Raw genomic sequence first — 18,924 nt, forward strand, 5'->3', positions numbered from 1 at the left:
TGTGGTGACCCCAGGGCAGGACCCGGCCCTTGGCCTTGTTGACCCTCACCCAATTGGGCTGGGCCCATGGCTCCAGCCTGGCCAGGTCCCTCTGCAGAGCCCTCCTCCCCCCCAGCAGATCCACACTCCCCCTCAGTTTGGTGTCATCTGCAAAGTGACTGAGGGTGCCCTCCATCCCCTCATCCAGGTCATGGATAACGATGTTAAACAGAACTGGGCCCAGAACTGAGCCCTGGGGGACTCCACTTGTGACCGGCCACCAGCTGGATTTAACTCCATTCACCACAACTCTTTGGGCCCTGCCATCCAGCCAGTGTTTTACCCAGCAAAGTGTGTGCTCATCCAAGCTATGAGCAGCCAGTTTCTCCAGGAAAATGCTGTGGGAAATGGTGTCACAGGCTTTATTAAAGTCCAGGTAGGCAACATCCAGAGCCTTTCCCTTACCCGCTGAGAGAGTCGTCTTGTCATAGAAGGAGATCAGGTTGGTCAAGCAGGACCTGCCTTTCAGAAACCCATGCTGCCTGGTTATCCAGCATGTGCCACATAATGGCGCTCAGTGTGATCTGTTCCGTAACCTTCCCTGGCACAGAGGTCATGCTCACAGGCCTGTAGTTCCCTGGATCCTCTTTCCAGCCCTTCTTGTAGATGAGCGTCACATTGGCAGCCTCCAGTCATCTGGGACCTCCCCTGTTAACCAGGACTGCTGATAAATGCTGGAGAGTGGCTTGGTGATCACTTCCACCACCTCCCTCAGTACCCTTGGGTGGATCCCATCCAGCCACAAAGACTTGTGTGTGTTTCTGAGTGCTGTGGCAGGGTGCTAACCATTGCCCCTTGGATTATGGGGGCTTTATTCTGCTCCCTGTCCCTATCTTCCAGCTCAGGGGACTAGGTACCCAGAGAACAACTGGTCTTACTGTTAAAGACTGAGGTAAAGGTGGCACTAAGTACCTCAGCCTTTTTCTCACCCTTTGTCACTATGTTTGCCCCCACATCCTATAAAGGATGGAGTTTCTCCTTAGCCCTCCTTTTGTTGCTGATATATTTATAGAAAAAAAAATTTATTGTCTTTTATGGAAGTAGCCAGATAAAGTTCTAGGTGGGCTTTGGCCCTTCTAATTTTCTTCCTGCATTACCTCACGACATCCTTGTAGTCCTCTTCATTTAAAAAAACCACTCAGGCACTGAGAATCTGATAAACTAGTATGGTATTTTGGCATATTCACATTTAATGACAACATTACTGGTGAGGAGAGCAATGGAGAAGTAGGGAGCTTAGCAAATATGCATTCAGCTCCTATCCTCGCCATGGTTATTCTGAATGTCTTCAGCTCAGGCTGTTCAGATGAGATTTTGTGATGTGAATTATGAAATAATAAAACAGGAACGAAAAAGTAAAGGTAAACTTGCATAAAAAATTGTTCTTATCCTTGCTTAGATGGTTTTGGGTGATGGATGCAATGCTCCTCATTTTTAAGAATGCACTTTGTGAAGTTAAGATGTTTTTAACCCCCTGGGTGCTGACTTTCCCTTGGTGGCAGAGAGAGGCTGCAGATGTTGGCAAGATTTATAAGATTCGGATAGGCCATGATGGGAAAGGCATTGGGGATGGCTGGTTCCTAGAAAGTGTCACACTGAAGCGGCTTGCCACGAAGATGAAGGAGTCTGATAAAAAGAAGAAGAAAAAGAAGAAGCCTGAGGAGGAGGAAGAAGAGGAAACCAAGGTGGAAGAAGTAATGGATGTCTATACATTTGTGGCACACCGCTGGCTGGCTAAAGACGAAGGAGATAAAGAGCTTGTGGTGGAGCTGGTGCCTGATGGAGAATCTGCCCTGGAGGGTAAGTATCAGAGGGAATATGCGTGTGTGTGGATACAGCAGCTGAATGAAGGACGATAACCACACTGTGGTGCTTTGCAGGACCATTTATGTCCCCCCAGACATCCCATTGCCTCAGGCCTGCAGTGTAGGTTACACTGTGAGTTGGTTGATCAGCCCTGGGGAGGAAGAGGACAGTGGTTAAACTCAGCCAGAGGATGGAGGAGACAGCCTGAGATGGGAGTATTCTAAAGGATTGTAAATGCTATGGGATTCTCTAAGGCTTGTCTGGGGAATGTGTCCCACTGGTTACCACTCTGGCTAGGAGTTTAGCAAGATTTAACTACTTATTTGGTTAATGACAAGGGCTGGAGAAAGATGGAGCCCCTCATGTTCTAAGACACATGCAAAAATTTTAACAAACTCCAGGCAAACCCCTTCTTAAATCTGACTGTGACGGCATTTTTGTGCTACCTGCTTTCATGGTGAGACACAGATCTGATGAAATATGGCTATTTCTGGGCTCTTCCTGATCTCCCTTTGCAATTTTACTTGCAGAGAATACCTACGAAGTCCATGTTCTCACTGGAAATGTGTGGGGGGCTGGGACGGATGCTAATGTCTTCTTGAGCATCTATGGCATAGGAAGAGGAGACACGGGTGAGCGCCAGCTGAAAAGGTCAAATAACCTCAACAAGTTTGAAAAGGGCCAGGTAATGCACAAACTCAACTCACTCAAGCGAGCAGAAGGCTGGCAGAGCTCTCAGTTATGCTGGCCATTCATTACAGCATCTTCTTTGCAAGGCTTGGCTTCTTCTTTCAGCTTGAAGCTCAGATGTGTTTTATATCTTAAATATAGTATTTAAAGTAAAATGCCTCAAAACATTTTCCAGGGGAAATTAATTTGAATAATAAGACGAACACCAATTCTACATTGGAGACACCTTTTGCACCCGCTTCCTGTAAGCATTCTGGTAATAATGTTTCCTGCCCGGAATACTTGATAACCACAAACTTTAAATTAATATTGGAGAGCATGTGTGAGGCAGTTCAAGTATGTCAGTATTCAGGTTGCAAATGCATTTAGAATCTCAATGTTCTACTCCACCAGTCAGGGAATAAAAGCAATGTCACATGGTGTGCTATAATTACATTATAATCTAATCCAATTACACAACATCTCTTGTAGGTTGAATATTTGACATAAAAATGTTTATGAACAATTAACAAGCTACTATTATAGCCAGGAATTGTTCAAGGAATAATTTTGAATAATGAAAAATTATGGAAACATTAAGCAGCTGTGGAAAACTTGAGATCAGAAAAAAGAGCCTAAGGTTGTTAAATAAGCTGTTAGTTTTGATTTATGAGCTTGGCACCGGTGAAACTGCAACCTGCACATGGTTCTTCATTCAATGGGAAGAGCTCCAAGCTGCAAATGTAACGCTCTCTGCTCTTGGGAGTAGAAACCCAAAGTCTACCAACAAGTTAATCACGTTAAGATGTTTAAAGTATTACGATAACAAGGTGCATCCTGTCACACTAATACAGCTAATAAATGAACCTCATGGTTGTAGTAAGTGACAAAAGGAAAAAATTTTGTAGTTTGATATAAAGCACATGGAGGTGCACAGGAGAGTTTCCGTGGAGTCAGTACATTTGCGTCCAGTTCCAGAGTCAATCTGGGGGAAAAAGCTAAGCCTGAAAGGGATGAGATTGTGGGATGGATGAGTTAAACCTAGAGGAATCTGAAATGGGGATGAGGTAAAGAAAGGAGAGAAGAGTTGTGCAGCTCCATAGCTGTTACTGCCTTGTAGGAGCCAAGCATGAGTGTAATGGGAGAGTTCACATTTCTGCAGTTATTTTAGTACATCTACCCTAAGAATACAAGTGAGACTTAGAAACAACTTTTGTTTTAATGGGGAAAAAATGACTCTGTCCCAGTTACTGCCTCTTTTTCCCCCTTTCTGGGAAACACAGTCACTTACCTCTTGCCTCCTGTGCAGGTGGATGTGTTCACCATCAAAGCCATTGACTTGGGTGAGCTGAAGAAACTGCGGATCCGGCACGATAACTCTGGTGCTAGCCCAAGCTGGTTCCTAGAGAGGGTAGAGATTGTTGACCTGAAGGAGAGCACCACGTGAGCAGCCTGTTGCACCCTTTTGATACAGTCAGAAAAGGGGGCGTGTTCTCAGGAGCCTGCAGAACCGTGGGAAGGCAGAGGGGGTGCAGAAGGGCATCATCACAGTTCCTCACCAGCTCACAGGGAGCAGGCATCCCTTGGGAGCCTTGTGGTGGTTGTGCTCGTGGGGACATTCTGGGGTACCTCTGCATGGGGTTTTGCTGTCCCAGCATTTCTGCAGTTTGGGAACCAGCAGCGTTTGGAAGGAAACCTTAGTCTTTCTCTGTTCTTCCTGGGAGGGATTCGCCCTCCTGAAGAGATCCCCTTGCAGCCCCTGCACTCATGTGTTTCCTTTCAATGCTGCCACTCTGGAAGTCCCTGACCTCACGTTTTGCTTGTCTTTTGAACCTAATGCAAAGATCTGGGCCAAAAGCAAGTCCTGACCTAAGCAAACTCCCATGATTTTCACAGACAGATGGATGAGCAAAGCCTAGGCTGTTAGAAACCTGAAACACAGGCTTGCCCTCGAGCTGGAACAGGTTTGAAGTCACATGCTTATAAGTGCACAACGCTCTGGTGGGTGGGACTGCTCATAAGGATCTCAAGGTGGGTCCACTATTCACAAAAGTAAAATTCCTGGGAGATTGGAGATTCCCTCAAGTTATTTAACTTTTTCTGGGAGTGAAGCCTAAAAGAAATCAATTATATGGGGCTGACGGCTCAGAAACAGCGCTTGTCAGTAAGTGCTCACTAACCTGTTTATGGATTTAGTTCTGACGAACAATACCAGAGCTCAAGGATGAAAACAGATGTATTGTTCAGCTTTGAGTAATCTTGTTTTCTTAAGTAGCCTCTGATCTGTGCTTGTTTATGTTATTAAAGCCTGTGAAGTCCTGTGTAAGTGCTGGGTGCTGCTGTCATTCTTGTAGGTATTATTTTCCATGCCAGCGGTGGTTAGCAGTTGAGGAAGATGACGGTCAGATTGTCAGGGAGCTGGTCCCAGTGGATGAAGCATTTGTAAAGAAAGATTCGGAAAATGATGGCCAGTCTCTTGCAACGCTGGGCCTGGAACAGAAAGGTTTATGTTAGCCTTGTATTTCTTCCAGTATGGGGTTGAAAAGGAACCAAGTTATTAGCACTGCTGAGGGCATTAGCAGTTAGCATTCGCTGGGCTGTGAGTAATTCTGCCCTGACCATGAAGGTTTCAGGTGTGAATGAAGTGTGAACTGCACGTCAGCCAGCGAGGAGTGGACACTCCTCATTTTTAGGTGGTTTAATCATCTTACAAGATTGGACCCAAAGTGAGAAAGCTAGGAAGATGGACAACACGTTCAGTCATCATCTCTCAACTGAAATACACATTTGTTGATAATAGCTAAGGCATAAATCCCAGCCATTTCACATCATGGACTGGAATGGTTAAACATTTCAATGTGAAACCGAGCAGAGAGCAAACATGACCAGAGAAAGGGAGGGGACCTAAATTTGTCTCACTTTCCATCTTGCTGCTTGTGTCTGTTGTCCTCTGAAATAACTTTGTCTCTCTTGTACACAATTTTGCACGCTAACCACAGAGCAATGACAGACTCCTGGGTCTGATGCTGAAAGGTGCTGAGTGCCCAGCACCTCCATTGGCTTTGCTGTCAGTGAAGGGTCTTAAACTCCCCCCTCAGATGCTTTCGTATACATGAATAATTTCCACAAATTGGATAGACAATGAATTTCCACAAATTGGATGGAACTGTTGTTCAGGAGGACCTTCTGGCTGAGCAGCATCTTGGAAACATGTGTCTAACTATGGAAGAAAGGCGCCTGTTTGGAAATCTTGAGTAGGTTTTTGCAGCGCAGCAAAGACTGTATTAGACTTTCCCACAGTATTTATGGGTTTACTGCACTTGCTAGGTGATGGTGTGATAGAAACCTCCCTAATGATGTTATTGTGAAGGGCGTGTTCATTAATATGAACTGTATATGACAACGTGCACATACTTTCAGCTATGTGTTATTTGCACGTATATTATTTGGTGCTATTAGAATAAAGGGGGTGTGTGTGTTGTGTTGTTTTGGGTTTTTTTTTCAATGAAATAGCATTATAGGCACAGGCAGATTTGAAGAGCCTTATGGATTCCCAGGAAGCAAATGGGAAGGCTTGAGCACATTTATTGTCTGTAGATATGCAGACAATATACTGACTGACTGGAGCAGTAGAAGACTGCAACCAGATAGTCCAGCTCACCCCAGGAGCTACCACATTGTACAACAGGAATTAGAGATTACAACATGTCTGTAATCAGTCAAAATAAAGCCCAAACCGAACACACATATGCAATGAAATGTAGAGTTAATTCCTCCTCAGACTTTACTCTCCTAAATTAAGATATTTTATCCGACAGCTAAATCAACAACATACACTGTGAAAGTGAAAACCGGCGACAAGAAGAATGCTGGGACAGATGCCAACGTCTTTATCACTCTCTATGGAAGCAAAGACGATACAGGTATGGCTTCACGTGATGGAACAGATAGCACCTCACTGCTGGATACCTGAAAAGACAGGCTGTGGTTTCCTTTTGTTTCCTCAATAGCCATTCCTCACTCCTTTTTAACACAACTTCGTGTTCTTGCTGTCTCCGCATACATCACGATAGCTGGGAGCATGCCACCAGCTGCTGTAAATCACTGTCAAACTTTGCGATGCTGATTTGTACCAGCTGCCGATCTAAAGGCTTTAATTTCAATCATAGAAACAGGACAGTTGACTGGGACTACATTACCGAGTAGTGAATGCAATGAATGATTTGCTTTCCTCAGCAATGAATCAGCATGCTGCTGAAATTCAGCTCTCTTCTGCTTCTTTGAGTGGCCCAGAAGTATTTAATCAGCTGATGAGCAAATCCTCTTGGAAGCAGCCAAGCTCTGTTTACAGTGACTTGGAGGCCTGGGAGAGTGGCAGGGAACCGATGGGTAGGACCGATTTCTTTAGTGGTGAACACAGCATCCTCCCTGTGGCACTGCCAGAGGATCACTCAGGAAAGGAATTATGTATATTCTGGGTGTTGATACAGATTTGGGTTCAGAGGGAGGGAGGGACAAAGCTCAGATCTTGAGATGAAAAGCCATTTTTTTACGTTTTAGCCACTTTCTCTGTTCCACTGTTGACATTCCCAGAGGATTTGTTTTACATGCTGAACAATGTCCTTTTGCATCACCACAACAGGGATAGTCAGTCTAAAGGCCTCAAAGATTAACAAGAACAAATTTGAGCGTGGGAAGGTAGATGAGTTTACAGTGGAGTCTGTGGATATTGGAGACCTGAAAAAAATCAAGATAGGCCATGACAATAAAGGTAAGATAATCTGCTTTGTAATGTAGTATTTCTAGTGCATTAGACACATTGCTGGATAAAATAACCTTCCTCCAAGACCCCAAATGTAATTTACCTTTTAGTGACAGATCCTTGCTGTCACTTTGGCTGTTGCTGCGACTATCTTTGCTGCTAATACCATTCCCATGGCTGTGGCAATAGAAGCACAGTGGTGGCAACCTGCAGGTACCTTTGCAACCTCTCTCTCTGTAGGAGGCTCTTTAGTTTGCAGCCTCATCTGTAGAGAGATTTCTCATATATCACAAAACCTGGTAGTTTTTCTTGTTACACATGGGACCTATAGACGTGTCTCATTTCTTTTATCAGTATTTTTGCTGTTTTCATCATCAGGTCCTAGCTGCTTCTGAGACAAGCTATGTCTTCTTAAGACCAGGGAAGCAGCGGAAAGACACACAGATTCCTTTTATGGGGGGCACCAAGGGACATGTTTGTTGATAACGCCTCTCTCTTATTACAAAGGCCAATTAATGTAAGCAATAGAGTAATTAGCACTTCCATGTGCACATCTTTAACCCGATGCATACAGAAATGTATGAGCACATTAGCTCAAACCTGGAGAATTGCTTACAGTGATCTTTATGGTATCTATTCTATTTTTCCATTGGAAAAAAGAGAGGAAGTTTTATTTATCAGAGGTCTGCAATGCAATGACTCATTTGCTGTTGTCTGTAAAGGCTTTGTGGGTTGTTCACTATTATCTCTCCAACCACAGGTAATTCAACTGGCTGGTTTCTGGAATGGGTGGAAATTGATGCCCCATCACTGGGACAGTGCCTCAAGTTCCCTTGTGGCCGTTGGCTGGATAAATCGGAGGATGATGGAGCCATTGAGAGAATTATCTTCCCTGCAGAACTGCAGACAACGGAATATATCCCATGTGAGCAGAATGCCATTTCCCCAGGATACACCCAGCATTACAGATGATAAAATCTCACTAGCTCATCTGGTTTTATAGGCTTGGCCTCTCCCTTGAATTTGCTTTGAAAAATGTTATAAATATATCATATGCCAATTATTCCAATTACTACAATAAGGTCCCTCTGGGTGCTCTAGACTAATATTTCCTGTATTTCCCAAATCAGAGAGTCATTAGAAACCATGTGGCTGTGTATGATTGCCTTTGTGCTCCCTTTTGCCCTTTCATCTCCATGTCTTCAGCCCATTCCAAGTTGTCTTCCTTGTCTCCAGTTTCCCTTTGATCTTGTTCCATTCTAATATCGCTGTTTCTATTGTCAAAGCAGACACTTTGGTCTTGCTTCCAACCCTTGGTTCCCACAGTGCCTTTGGAATGTCAAATGCACATGCCAAATGCCAATGGACACCCTTCTCTTGCTGAAAGACCCTCTCCCCTCTCCCAGAGTTTCTTCAGTGTGGTGCTTTTCTGAAAGTGTAACAGCAGTCTGCCTCTTTTAGCGTTGTCCAATTTTTCCTTACTCCTCACTTCACTCCCCTCTAAATTAATGTTTGGGGTAAACCGTGTGTCTTTTGGGAGCTCCTTCTGAGTACTAAGCTTATAATTTTCAAGCCTGCTGTAGCACCTCAAACTCTTCTATTCAGGCAGCTTCTTTTCCTGTCTCCAGAACACTGAGAATCAGATAACATGGCTTTCTTGAAATAAATGACTGGAAGTGGTTTTTTGCTTATCTTGTAGCCCTCTCTTTCCCAAAAATTTTACATGTGCATCCTTGACTGTTCAGGGAACTCACAGCCCTGGGACTGTATTTGACTTGCCCCTCCGTGATCAGCCTCATTTCAAGTCGTCAACAAATATTTCCTGGCCCACCTTCAGGGGACTGTCAAAATTGCCTTTTCCCTTCGTTAGGTTGGATGCCACAATGATGAGGGATGAGGTCTGGAACCTGAGAGCCGACTTCCACCCCATGCTCTCCCAGGTGCTTCCTAGGTCACTCTGGACAAGTGTTAAGTTGTTCACACCAAAGATGTATCCTACCTCACTGCATCCCTCACTGTATGCATTGATGGTATTAAAAGCCTTACCTCCTGTAGTTCCTTATTTAGACGTCAAAAGTTAGAGCTGCCCAATCTCTCTTTTTCTGCCTCAGTTTCCTTCTTCATTAATTGTGAGAATAACAACACAGAAGACTATCAGCTGCTTTGGCTCCTTCTTTTTTGCTGTCAACACTGTGGTTTATGTTAAAGGTCTCTTTCACACTGGCTGACCTACACTCCAATGTCCAGATCCTCATACCCTGCAGTCTGTAAGCTAAAATCATCTTTCTTCTTTGAGGATCTGCCAACATCATCTCTTTGTGCCTCCCCCATGTTTTGACCAAGGTATTTTTTTATTTCTCATGTCTTGCTTTTTTTACCTAAGCTCTCTGGGGCAGAGGAATGGATAGTCCTTGCTCCCTTCCTCACTTTTGTCAGTCAACGGGAAGACATAACAGTCTTTATGTTTGAAAAAATAAATTTGTAGGTAGATATAGTGAATAAGTTCACAGGAGTGAAGATAACCCAGAGACCTTGCATGTGCGTCTCATCAGGTTTTTTCCATTTTATCCCAGTCAATATATATTTCGATGCAGATGTTGACTATGTCTTTTATTAATGTGTATTATAATGATGTAAGAATTTCTGGCATACCATGCGTTTGAGTACATAGGTTGTGTAAACCTGATTTTTGTCGTCTGTCCACATTCAAACTTTGACAATAGTCAGGCCTCTCTGGCAAAAATATTGCACCAGACTCAGTGTCAGTTTAGGCTGTTTTACCATTTAAACTATTCCCACTGTACTATTTACTGCATTCTGGTTTCCTAACTATTAACCTGGGGGTTTCAGTTTGCCACGGTTTGATTTGTTTTATGATGACTTGTGCCAGAATTTTTTCACACTGAACAAATGATGAAAACATGTCACGGGCAGTCCAATTAAAATCATGCCTGTGGGGTTACAACTTTAAAAGTGCCATGTAAATGAAATGGGAGTCTGACAGCTGAAAGTTGTGCTGCGAGTGACCTTGTTATGGTGCCGCTTTGCTGATTCAGTTCTAAGCTGACGTTAATATTCAAGCAACGAGAGCAAGCGCCATGGACTTTAGCAGAGATCATTTTTAATTCATAATGTGTAGCATGTGATTTTTTGGTCTCCAGGATTTTTTTTTTCCCCTCTTACATATTGGAGAAACTATTCCAGTTTACCTGCAGAACAGCAGAGCAGATTTCACTGAGCTGGGCAGAAAGAATATTCAGTACCTCCAGGCTGACTCTCTGTAGAAGAGAAGTTCTTCATCTCTGTTCTTCTGAGAGCTGTATTGAGAAAGCCTGGGTTTTTAATGAATGATTAGTCTCTGATGCATAATCGGAGTTACTCCAACACTACCAGATATGGTGCCAGAAACCTTCGCCTAACGGAGATGCTGAATCTGAAATATAGCACAAAGTACTGTAGTGTAAATAGCAAAGATGACTGAAGTCGATGCAGCGTAGGAGGGTGCAGATGGCAAGCAGCTGAGAAGACTGCAGTGAGGCATGGGAAACGGTGGAAGCTGGGTAGGTGGTGCATGGGAGAGGGATGGCCAGGAGCAGATCCTGGTGATAGCACTGGGTGTCAAGGCTGTGCTTATGGGTAGCGACATGGACCACAGGGACTGTGTCTGCTTGCAGCTGGAGAAGTCCCTGCAGGTAATCAGTGGTGCCCAAGTCTTATCTGGCCATTTTTCATCTACAGATTTCAGAAAGGATTTCAAAGACATAGGGACAGCATTCCGTTTGCCAGATGGGACACCTGAATTTACATGTCCTCGTGACAATGAAGTGTCTGATTTCCCATTATCATCAATAGACGTTCAGTCATTCAGAGAGAGTGAATTTGGAGAACAATGCAGCTGACCCTGAGGAAGGTGCCTGCATTTCCTTAGAATCATAGAATGTTTTGGGTGGGAAGGGACCCCTAGAGGTCATCTAGTCCAACCCCCCTGCAGGGAGCAGGAACACCGCTAAATAGATCAGGTTGGTCAGAGCCCTGTCCAACCTGGCCTTGAATGCTTCCAGGGATGGGGCTTCCACCACCTCTCTGGGCAACCTGTTCCAGTGTTTCACCACCCTCATTGTAAAGAATTTCTTCCTTATATCTAGTCTAAACCTACCCTGGTTTAGTTTAAAACCATTACCCCTTGTCCTGTCACAGCTGGCCCTACTAAAAAGATTTTCCCCATCTTTCCTATAGGCCCCCTTTAGGTATTGAAAGGCCGTAATCAGGTCTCCCCGCAGCCTTCTCTTCTCCAGGCTGAACAAGCCCAACTCCCTCAGCCTGTCCTCATAGGAGAGGTGCTCCAGCCCTCGGATCATTTTTGTGGCCCTCCTCTGGACCCGCTCCAACACTTCCATGTCCTTCTTGTGCTGAGGGCTCCAGAGCTGGACGCAGTACTCCAGGTGAGGTCTCACCAGAGCAGAGTAGAGGGGCAGAATCACCTCCCTCGACCTGCTGGCCACGCTTCTCCTGATGCAGCCCAGAGTACGGTTGGCCTTCTGGGCTGCCAGCGCACATTGCCGGCTCATGTCCAGCTTTTTGCCCCCAAGCACCCCCAAGTCCCTCTCGGCAGGGCTGCTCTCCATCCTTTCTTCCCCCAGCCTGTACTGATACTGGGGGTTACCCTGACCCAGATGCAGGACCTTGCACTTGGCCTTGTTGACCCTCATGAGGTTCACACAGGCCCACCTCTCCAGCCTGTCCAGGTCTCTCTGGATGACATCCCTTCCTTCTGGTGTGTCAACCGCAGCACTCAGCTTGGTGTCATCTGCAGACTTGCTGAGGGTGCACTCGATCTCGCTGTCTAAGTCATTGATGAAAACATTAAACAGCATCGGTCCCAGTATGGACCCCCAAGGGACATCACTCGTCACCGGTCTCCATCCGGACATCGAGCCATTGACCACTACCCTCTGGATGCAACCATCCAGCTTGTCCAACTCTTTCTCCAAACTCCACTGACTTTAGTGATTACATCTGGAGATGCACACCCCTGTTTGACGTGCAGACATCTGAATGTAGGTCTCTCACTCTGTGAGCTAAACACCATCTCAAGTCGGAAACTGAGGTGGGAAGTGACTTGGCTAAGGATATTCAGCAAATCTGTAGCAGAGCCAGGAACAGAGCCCCAGTCTTATCCCTGAGTCAGTCTTATTCCTGAGCAAGCTTGAGTCATGCTCCAGCAGGACTCGGGACTGAGAAGTTGTGAAGATAGAAAAGGACAAAAGGAGGCATCAGATTTTGGGGTCATGGGGCATTCTGGAGAAATCAAAAGAAGAGAATAAGGAAATATTTAGGGACTTGATCCTTACTGTTCTGCATTCACCATTGATCTGGTGGTAATTTAACCTGTTTGCCTTGGTGTTAAGGAGAAGGTGATACTAAGAGAAAACTAGATCAGAGTGGACAGCAGAGGGGTTTATTTCTTTTCCTTATGATTGATTTTTGTCACTTGTTTAGTAATGAAAATAATAGCATATTTTTTTATCAATCTTGAATATTTATATACTGCCTTCCAGTTGACTTAACATCATCCATCTGCCTAGTTGCTCAAAAATTTGTGAATTCATGTTTTTCTGTAAGACTTGAGCTGTTGAAGCATACCCTGCTTCAATAGCTTTAGATGTCAGGTATAAATATACTGAGTGCTTTCTGATCAAGTGATTAACCCCAACATCTCAGTAAATGACCATGCACCAAGGCCAATTGGCCTTATATGCTTAAAGGAAATTCCTCTGGTTTCTTATAGTACTGACCAGCCTGATAACTAAATGACCACAAGTGTGTGATTCCTACCCTGTCCTCTTTAACTGTTGAGTTTTCTAATCCAGATTTTGTTTCATTAAAATGTTCTTAGGAGCATTGGTATACTGCTTGTAACTTGTGTTGGTTTGTTTTAATTTTCTGACATTTCCTAAATCAGTTGTTCCTTACGAGATCACAGTCTACACCAGCGACATCTTTGGAGCTGGCACAGATGCAGACGTCTTCATCGTTCTCTATGGAAGTGACGGGATCTGCACTCAGCAGAAATCCCTGTGCCTCAACAAGAGGGAGCAAAGGATGTATTTTGAAAGGAACTCGGTGAATCAGTTCATTGTGGAGGTAAGATCAAAGATGCTCACTCTCACCTTAGGTTACCCTAATGGAATTAAGAAGAAAAAATGGAGAGAAGAGGGAACTTTTCCTCTTTTAGGGAAAGCTATTGAGCTCTTTTACTCAAAGAATGTGGTTTCAAAACTCTGTTCTGCAGTAGACCTGCTGTGTACAGGGTCAAATCCTTTCTGACTGACCTCCAGTTAGTAGCAACTCAAAGGTATCAATGTGCAGTGTCCCTATGGCCTAATGCCATGTTAAGCCTTGTAAAGGCTGGTGCAATTTTATCATGGAGCTGAGATGTGCCAATACATGGATACAGAGGCTTGCTGTTTGAGGTTAAGTTGAGATCCACTTTGGAAGGTCTTTAGATCTTCTGTTTCCTAGACCATACTTGGTAAAGAGAGGGTATCAGTCTCTGTGCTTGCCCGATCTAATATGTGTACCTCTCCTTACCACTCTTACCTGCTTGCATATTTGCCTTCTCTTGCAGTTTGCAATGCTTTGAAAGGCAACGGGAAACAAATGCTTGCCATATTGCTGAAACCAGCTGCCTAAGGTCCCTATGCATCCTTTCGTGTCCCTGTTTCAGCAGATTATGTTGAAGGATCTGGTCTATGGTGCTCAGTACTTACATAGCACTTCTTTTGGGGTGGATGGCCTGTTCCTTTTTTCTGACTCTATGGCAACCTCAGCATCTTTCTCTGTTTCTCTGTATCCTCGGACAGAGAGATTTTTATTTTTCTGCAGACACCGTGATTTTTTGAATACCTCATTTTTAGGTACTCAAAGGCTAACTTTTTGAAAGATCTTATCAAATATTTCCTGAAGTGTTTGCACAACTGTACACAAATACTAAACCAGTGCATATAAATTAGTGAGCTCATTTACATCTACAGTAAATGATCAGCAATTCCTATTCATAATTCATAATTGTTATTGCTGAGAGTTTGTGAGAGGCAAAAATATAGGCCGTCCTTCTCTGGCCTATCTTTTTGGTACTGCTTCATGTCCTCACCTTCCCTCCCTGGATGCAACACCAACACTGAGTTTGTAGAGGACCACGCAACATCACTGTGTTTTGTGTTTAGTTTGTTTTTGCAAAATAATTGGAGGCAAATCTTAAACCAAACTTTTTACAAGTTAAAATGCTTCCAGCCCACATTGTTGTTATATGGCATGAATCATAAAATAAATCCCCAGTGTGATTCCTTAAATGCAAAGAAAAAGGCTTATTTCAGTGTCGTTTCCACACAGTGTTTCAAAATAGAGGCTACATTAATCCTTAGATATAAATCTTAAACTGGGTGTTATTGTTATTTCTTTATTCCATCAGATTTATTTTAGGTTTGGTAGAATCTGAAACATCAGTACTTTTCTTAGATGAAGTGACTGAAAATGCAGTTTATTCCACTATCCTGGTTTCGGCTGGGGTAGAGCTAATTTTCTTCATAGTAGCTAGCATAGTGCTGTGTTTTGGATTTAGTACCAGAAGAATGTTGATAACACACTGATGTTTTCAGCTGTTGCCAAGTAGTGCTCAGACTACTCAAGGACTTTTTGAGCTTCTCCTGCTTGGCCAGGTGCATAACAAGCTGGGAGTACAGCACAGCTAGCACAGCCAACCCAAACTGACCAAAGGGCTATTCCATACCATAGAACGTCATGCTCAGGGGGGTTAGTTAGTTTGGTCGGTCGGTTGGTCGCGGGGAGACTGCTCGCGGCTCGGGGACTGCTTGCGGCTCGGGACGGGCTGGGCATCGGTCGGTGGGTGGTGAGCAATTGCATTGTGCATCATTCATTTTGTATATTCTGTATATTCTGTATATTCTGTATATTCTGTTATCATTCTCATTATTACTATTATTATTATTTTCTCTTATTAAACTGTCTTTATCTCAGCCCTCGGCTCTAACCTTTTATTTTCTTTCCAATTCTCTCCCCCATCCCACTGAGGGAGGGGGGGAGTGAGCGAGCGGCTGCGTGGTGCTGAGTTGCCAGCCGGGTTAAACCACGACATCCACAGATTTACAATATCATATTAACCTGTCCCCAAACTTCATTCTCTCTTCACCAGTTCCTCTTGCTGCAGGAGATGGGGACGAAGCAAAACATATTCTTCTTTCGTCTACTTGTGTAGAGCCATAATTTGGAGTTCAACAGACCTTAAAAACAATTTGAGCATATCAGGAAACAAACTGAGAATTGCCTGTTTGTTTTAGTGTTTTTAACTGGCCCTACCATTTTGTATTCTGCAAAAGAGGCAAAAAAAGATTAGAGACTGGTCTGAGCTGTGCTCCCAAGTGATGATTTGTTGGAGATGCATGAGGCAGAACAAAGACCACTTCTTCTTTAGCATTAATCTTTACTGGCCAAGCGCCACTTTATTGCAATGTATTGATTAAAAGCCTCATTGAAAGTTGAGTATTTGGACAGGACAAAGGAAGAAGAAAATAGTTTTCCTCTAGTGTATACTTGTGTCCATGCATGAGTTTTAGAAAAGAGTTTGAAACATTTAACTATTTTGCAATTGAAGCTTATGCTGTCTGAAATCAGGGCAGGGCTGGTGAAGTCAAATCCATTTTTTTCAGGGTGAATTCAAATATGGTTTGTTTGGAATGTGAACTCCTTGAGTAGTGCCGTCAGCCATGCTGAGTCAAGTCCCCTTAAAATTACTGATGTCTTTTCTTCAGTATGGGGCAATTGTGTCAGCTTGGAAGAGAAGAAGGGAGTAGTCTCTGGTGGTGCAAATCAACATGTTCAGTTTTCTCATGTTTCTGAGAAAAAAAGACTCCAAGTCCCTATGGACAGAAATACAACTCAGTGTGTTTCTCCTACGTTCAAAGGAGGTTTGCAGACAGTCTTGTCTTTTCAAAGGTCAGCTATACAAAAACTTGAACTTAAATAATCAAAAGCTATTACCTAGGAGCAAATATAATTTTTCCTGTTTGAGCCTTTGGAAGGGAGGTGACTTAAAAGTAATGAGGTAGTAACAAATTACTCAGGTAATAGGACGAGGCATAAAAAAACCAGTAGCCAGTTCATAAGATAGTGATCCTGTTGACTTGCTCAGAATGGCATTGGGATTCTGTGGTGTAACAGGAGGGAGATAATATAAAATGCCAGGCTGTTAATACTGTACTTTGACCTTGAAGCTATTCTTCCAGTGCTATAGGAGTGCACATAATTGCTTAAAAAGGAAAGGGATATAAAAAGAACAATTTAAGCTGCAGCAGCATTGAAATTTCTAAAAAAATTACCTTAATTCACACTCATACAGAGAAGCCTGAGACACAGGATTGCTGCTCTACAGTCAAACCTATCTCATACAGTAGTAATTTGTGTAGAGCAAGATTCTCTCAATTTTTGGAACAGAAGTTCAGGGAAACTCTTTCGCTAAAATGCAAGTTAAGGCATAATTGGCATCAATGCTAATATTTGCCTCCTTGGGACTTTATACAGACTTTAAAATAGGAAATAAGCTAAAAAAGTAGTGTCTCAAAAGTCACCTTGTTTTCACACCATAATCTTTCTCATTTTTTTTTCTTTTTTTTTTCTGTAGCTGGAGGATGTTGGTGACATTATCGAGAAGATTCGCATAGGTCACAAGGGTGGAGGACTGAACTCAGGATGGCATTTGGACCGTGTGGCTATTCGGAGACTGCTGCCAAATGGAAAGGTAGGCAGTGAACCCCAGCACTCTGCAATATGTTTCCATTAGCAGCCGCTTCCATTTCCCAAAGCACATCTTCTGTATACAAAGCATGATTAACAGTGAGAAATGTCTCCCTAAAGAACAATGCACACTAATGAACTTGCTAGAGCTTGAGGATCTGGAGACAACAAACATGTATTACCATGTTTTATTCTTCAAATGTTGATTGTAAGACTCTGCAATCATTGTTTTTTAAAAATTCTGTTCTCGTCATACCTTTTGACTAGAATAGTGTTATTTCCTACTGGCAGTGGATGGCAGTGAAGCAGTGCTATTGGTCCTCAACCTTTTGGAGGTCTTCACTACTTTATCTTTTGTGTGAAGGAGCAATCTCCTGGGTCAGTTTGGAGACAAAATTATCATGACTTGCTTGCTGGACTGAGAGAGAAGATTCCTGAGTTTGTACCCCTGGCTGTGCAAACACAGCTGAAGAATTCCAGGGCTGAGCAGATGTCCCTGTGCTGCACTGCACCACTGTCACAGAGTGCCCAAGGCTAACTTAGACATAAGGGGCCAAAGCTTCATATTTTTATGTGTAGTTTTGTTATGAACAATCACAGGGGAGGAAGTGGGAAGTGGGTGTACCATTTTAAAATAAAAAGTATTGTTGCTAAACACGGACAAGAAAAAATTTCATCAGTCCCTTAATACTGGTAGAAAAGATGCAGGGAGCCAGTACAATTAAAACAAGCAAAATGCCTGTTAATGCAAGTCCCTGAATCACTCATGTAATAAACATCAGGTTAGGACCTAGGACTTTTGGTTGCTCATGTCAACAGGATTAAGTCAGTGCAGCCAGGTTGGTCATCTTGATCTTGTCCACATAAGAAACTGTTCCTTGGCCCTGCTTTCAGACACTGGCTGGGGCCAGGAGCAGGGATGAAGCTGGCTGCAGGGAAGTTCAGAAGAAAATCACCTCTTCAGGACCAGTTTTGGAGCAGTAGCTGTGTTTGGGAACACCTGGGCTCCCTCCTCTGTCTTGTCCTTTCTTCCCCTATTCTATAGGGATGTCAGCTTTCATCTATACCTCAATGCTCAGGTCTGCCCCCTCTTGAAGTGACTTCTAATATCAGGTGTTGGTGTGAACACAGCTTGCTCAGTCATGGTGAACCTACTTCTCATCTTGCTTTCTCCTTCAAAATTTCCAGGATATGTTTTACTCTCTCTGATTCATGATCAACTCAATGTTCTGCCTTGAGCCTTCCTCAACATTGTCAAGAGGATCCTCCTGTACAAGCTTCTTCACAAACAAATACCCTTTGATTGTTTCTCCTGATCACCTTTTTGCCAGTCTGTTACTATTGGACCCTCTATCTGTGTATTGACTAATCCTTGCCTTGTACAGCTTCATTAGCTTAACGAACAAGATGACATTGGTTTTGGAGATACTGTTAGTGGTCATAGGCTAGGGAAGATGAAGAGGGGGATGCGTAAAGGTATGGAAACAAAGGGAAAAGAGATTTCTGGGTTGCCTCTTTCTACACCTATGGTTAAGTGAGCACTTTGGGAAGTTCCTGAGAGCTGCATGTTGGGTGCTCTTCCATCAGCCCAGAAAGGGTCTTGGGGCTGTGCAGCTCTCCAGTCACTATAGCAGCTTTGAAGGTGAGAAACGTGGGTAGGTGGAGGAATGGAGGAAAACCACGAACAACTTAAAAATGGAGAGATTTACAATTCTGCTGATCTTTTGATTATGGCATGGGAAAAAAGAAGAAAGCAGAGCGCTGCATGATGCCGCTGATCAGCTGCAGGATATTATGACCTGCCACAGGATAGCAATATGCTGCCAACACTTCTAAAA

The 18,924-nt window shown here is 43.6% G+C and overlaps 1 protein-coding gene across 1 annotated transcript in view; it reads left to right on the forward strand.

Moving 5' to 3' along the window:
* LOXHD1 (lipoxygenase homology domains 1) overlaps window positions 1-18,924 on the forward strand; it is a 164,089-nt gene that overhangs the window by 77,904 nt on the left and 67,261 nt on the right. Inside the window, exons 20-28 of the mRNA XM_035903101.1 lie at window positions 1,542-1,839; window positions 2,376-2,530; window positions 3,824-3,957; window positions 4,869-5,017; window positions 6,333-6,437; window positions 7,157-7,285; window positions 8,037-8,201; window positions 13,239-13,420; window positions 16,974-17,090. Coding sequence (XP_035758994.1) covers window positions 1,542-1,839; window positions 2,376-2,530; window positions 3,824-3,957; window positions 4,869-5,017; window positions 6,333-6,437; window positions 7,157-7,285; window positions 8,037-8,201; window positions 13,239-13,420; window positions 16,974-17,090 — 1,434 coding nt within the window. The remainder of the gene's footprint in view (window positions 1-1,541; window positions 1,840-2,375; window positions 2,531-3,823; window positions 3,958-4,868; window positions 5,018-6,332; window positions 6,438-7,156; window positions 7,286-8,036; window positions 8,202-13,238; window positions 13,421-16,973; window positions 17,091-18,924) is intronic.

This window comes from Egretta garzetta, unplaced genomic scaffold, assembly GCF_000687185.1.
Source record: "Egretta garzetta isolate BGI_Z169 unplaced genomic scaffold, ASM68718v1 scaffold179, whole genome shotgun sequence".
Lineage (NCBI taxonomy): Eukaryota > Metazoa > Chordata > Aves > Pelecaniformes > Ardeidae > Egretta > Egretta garzetta.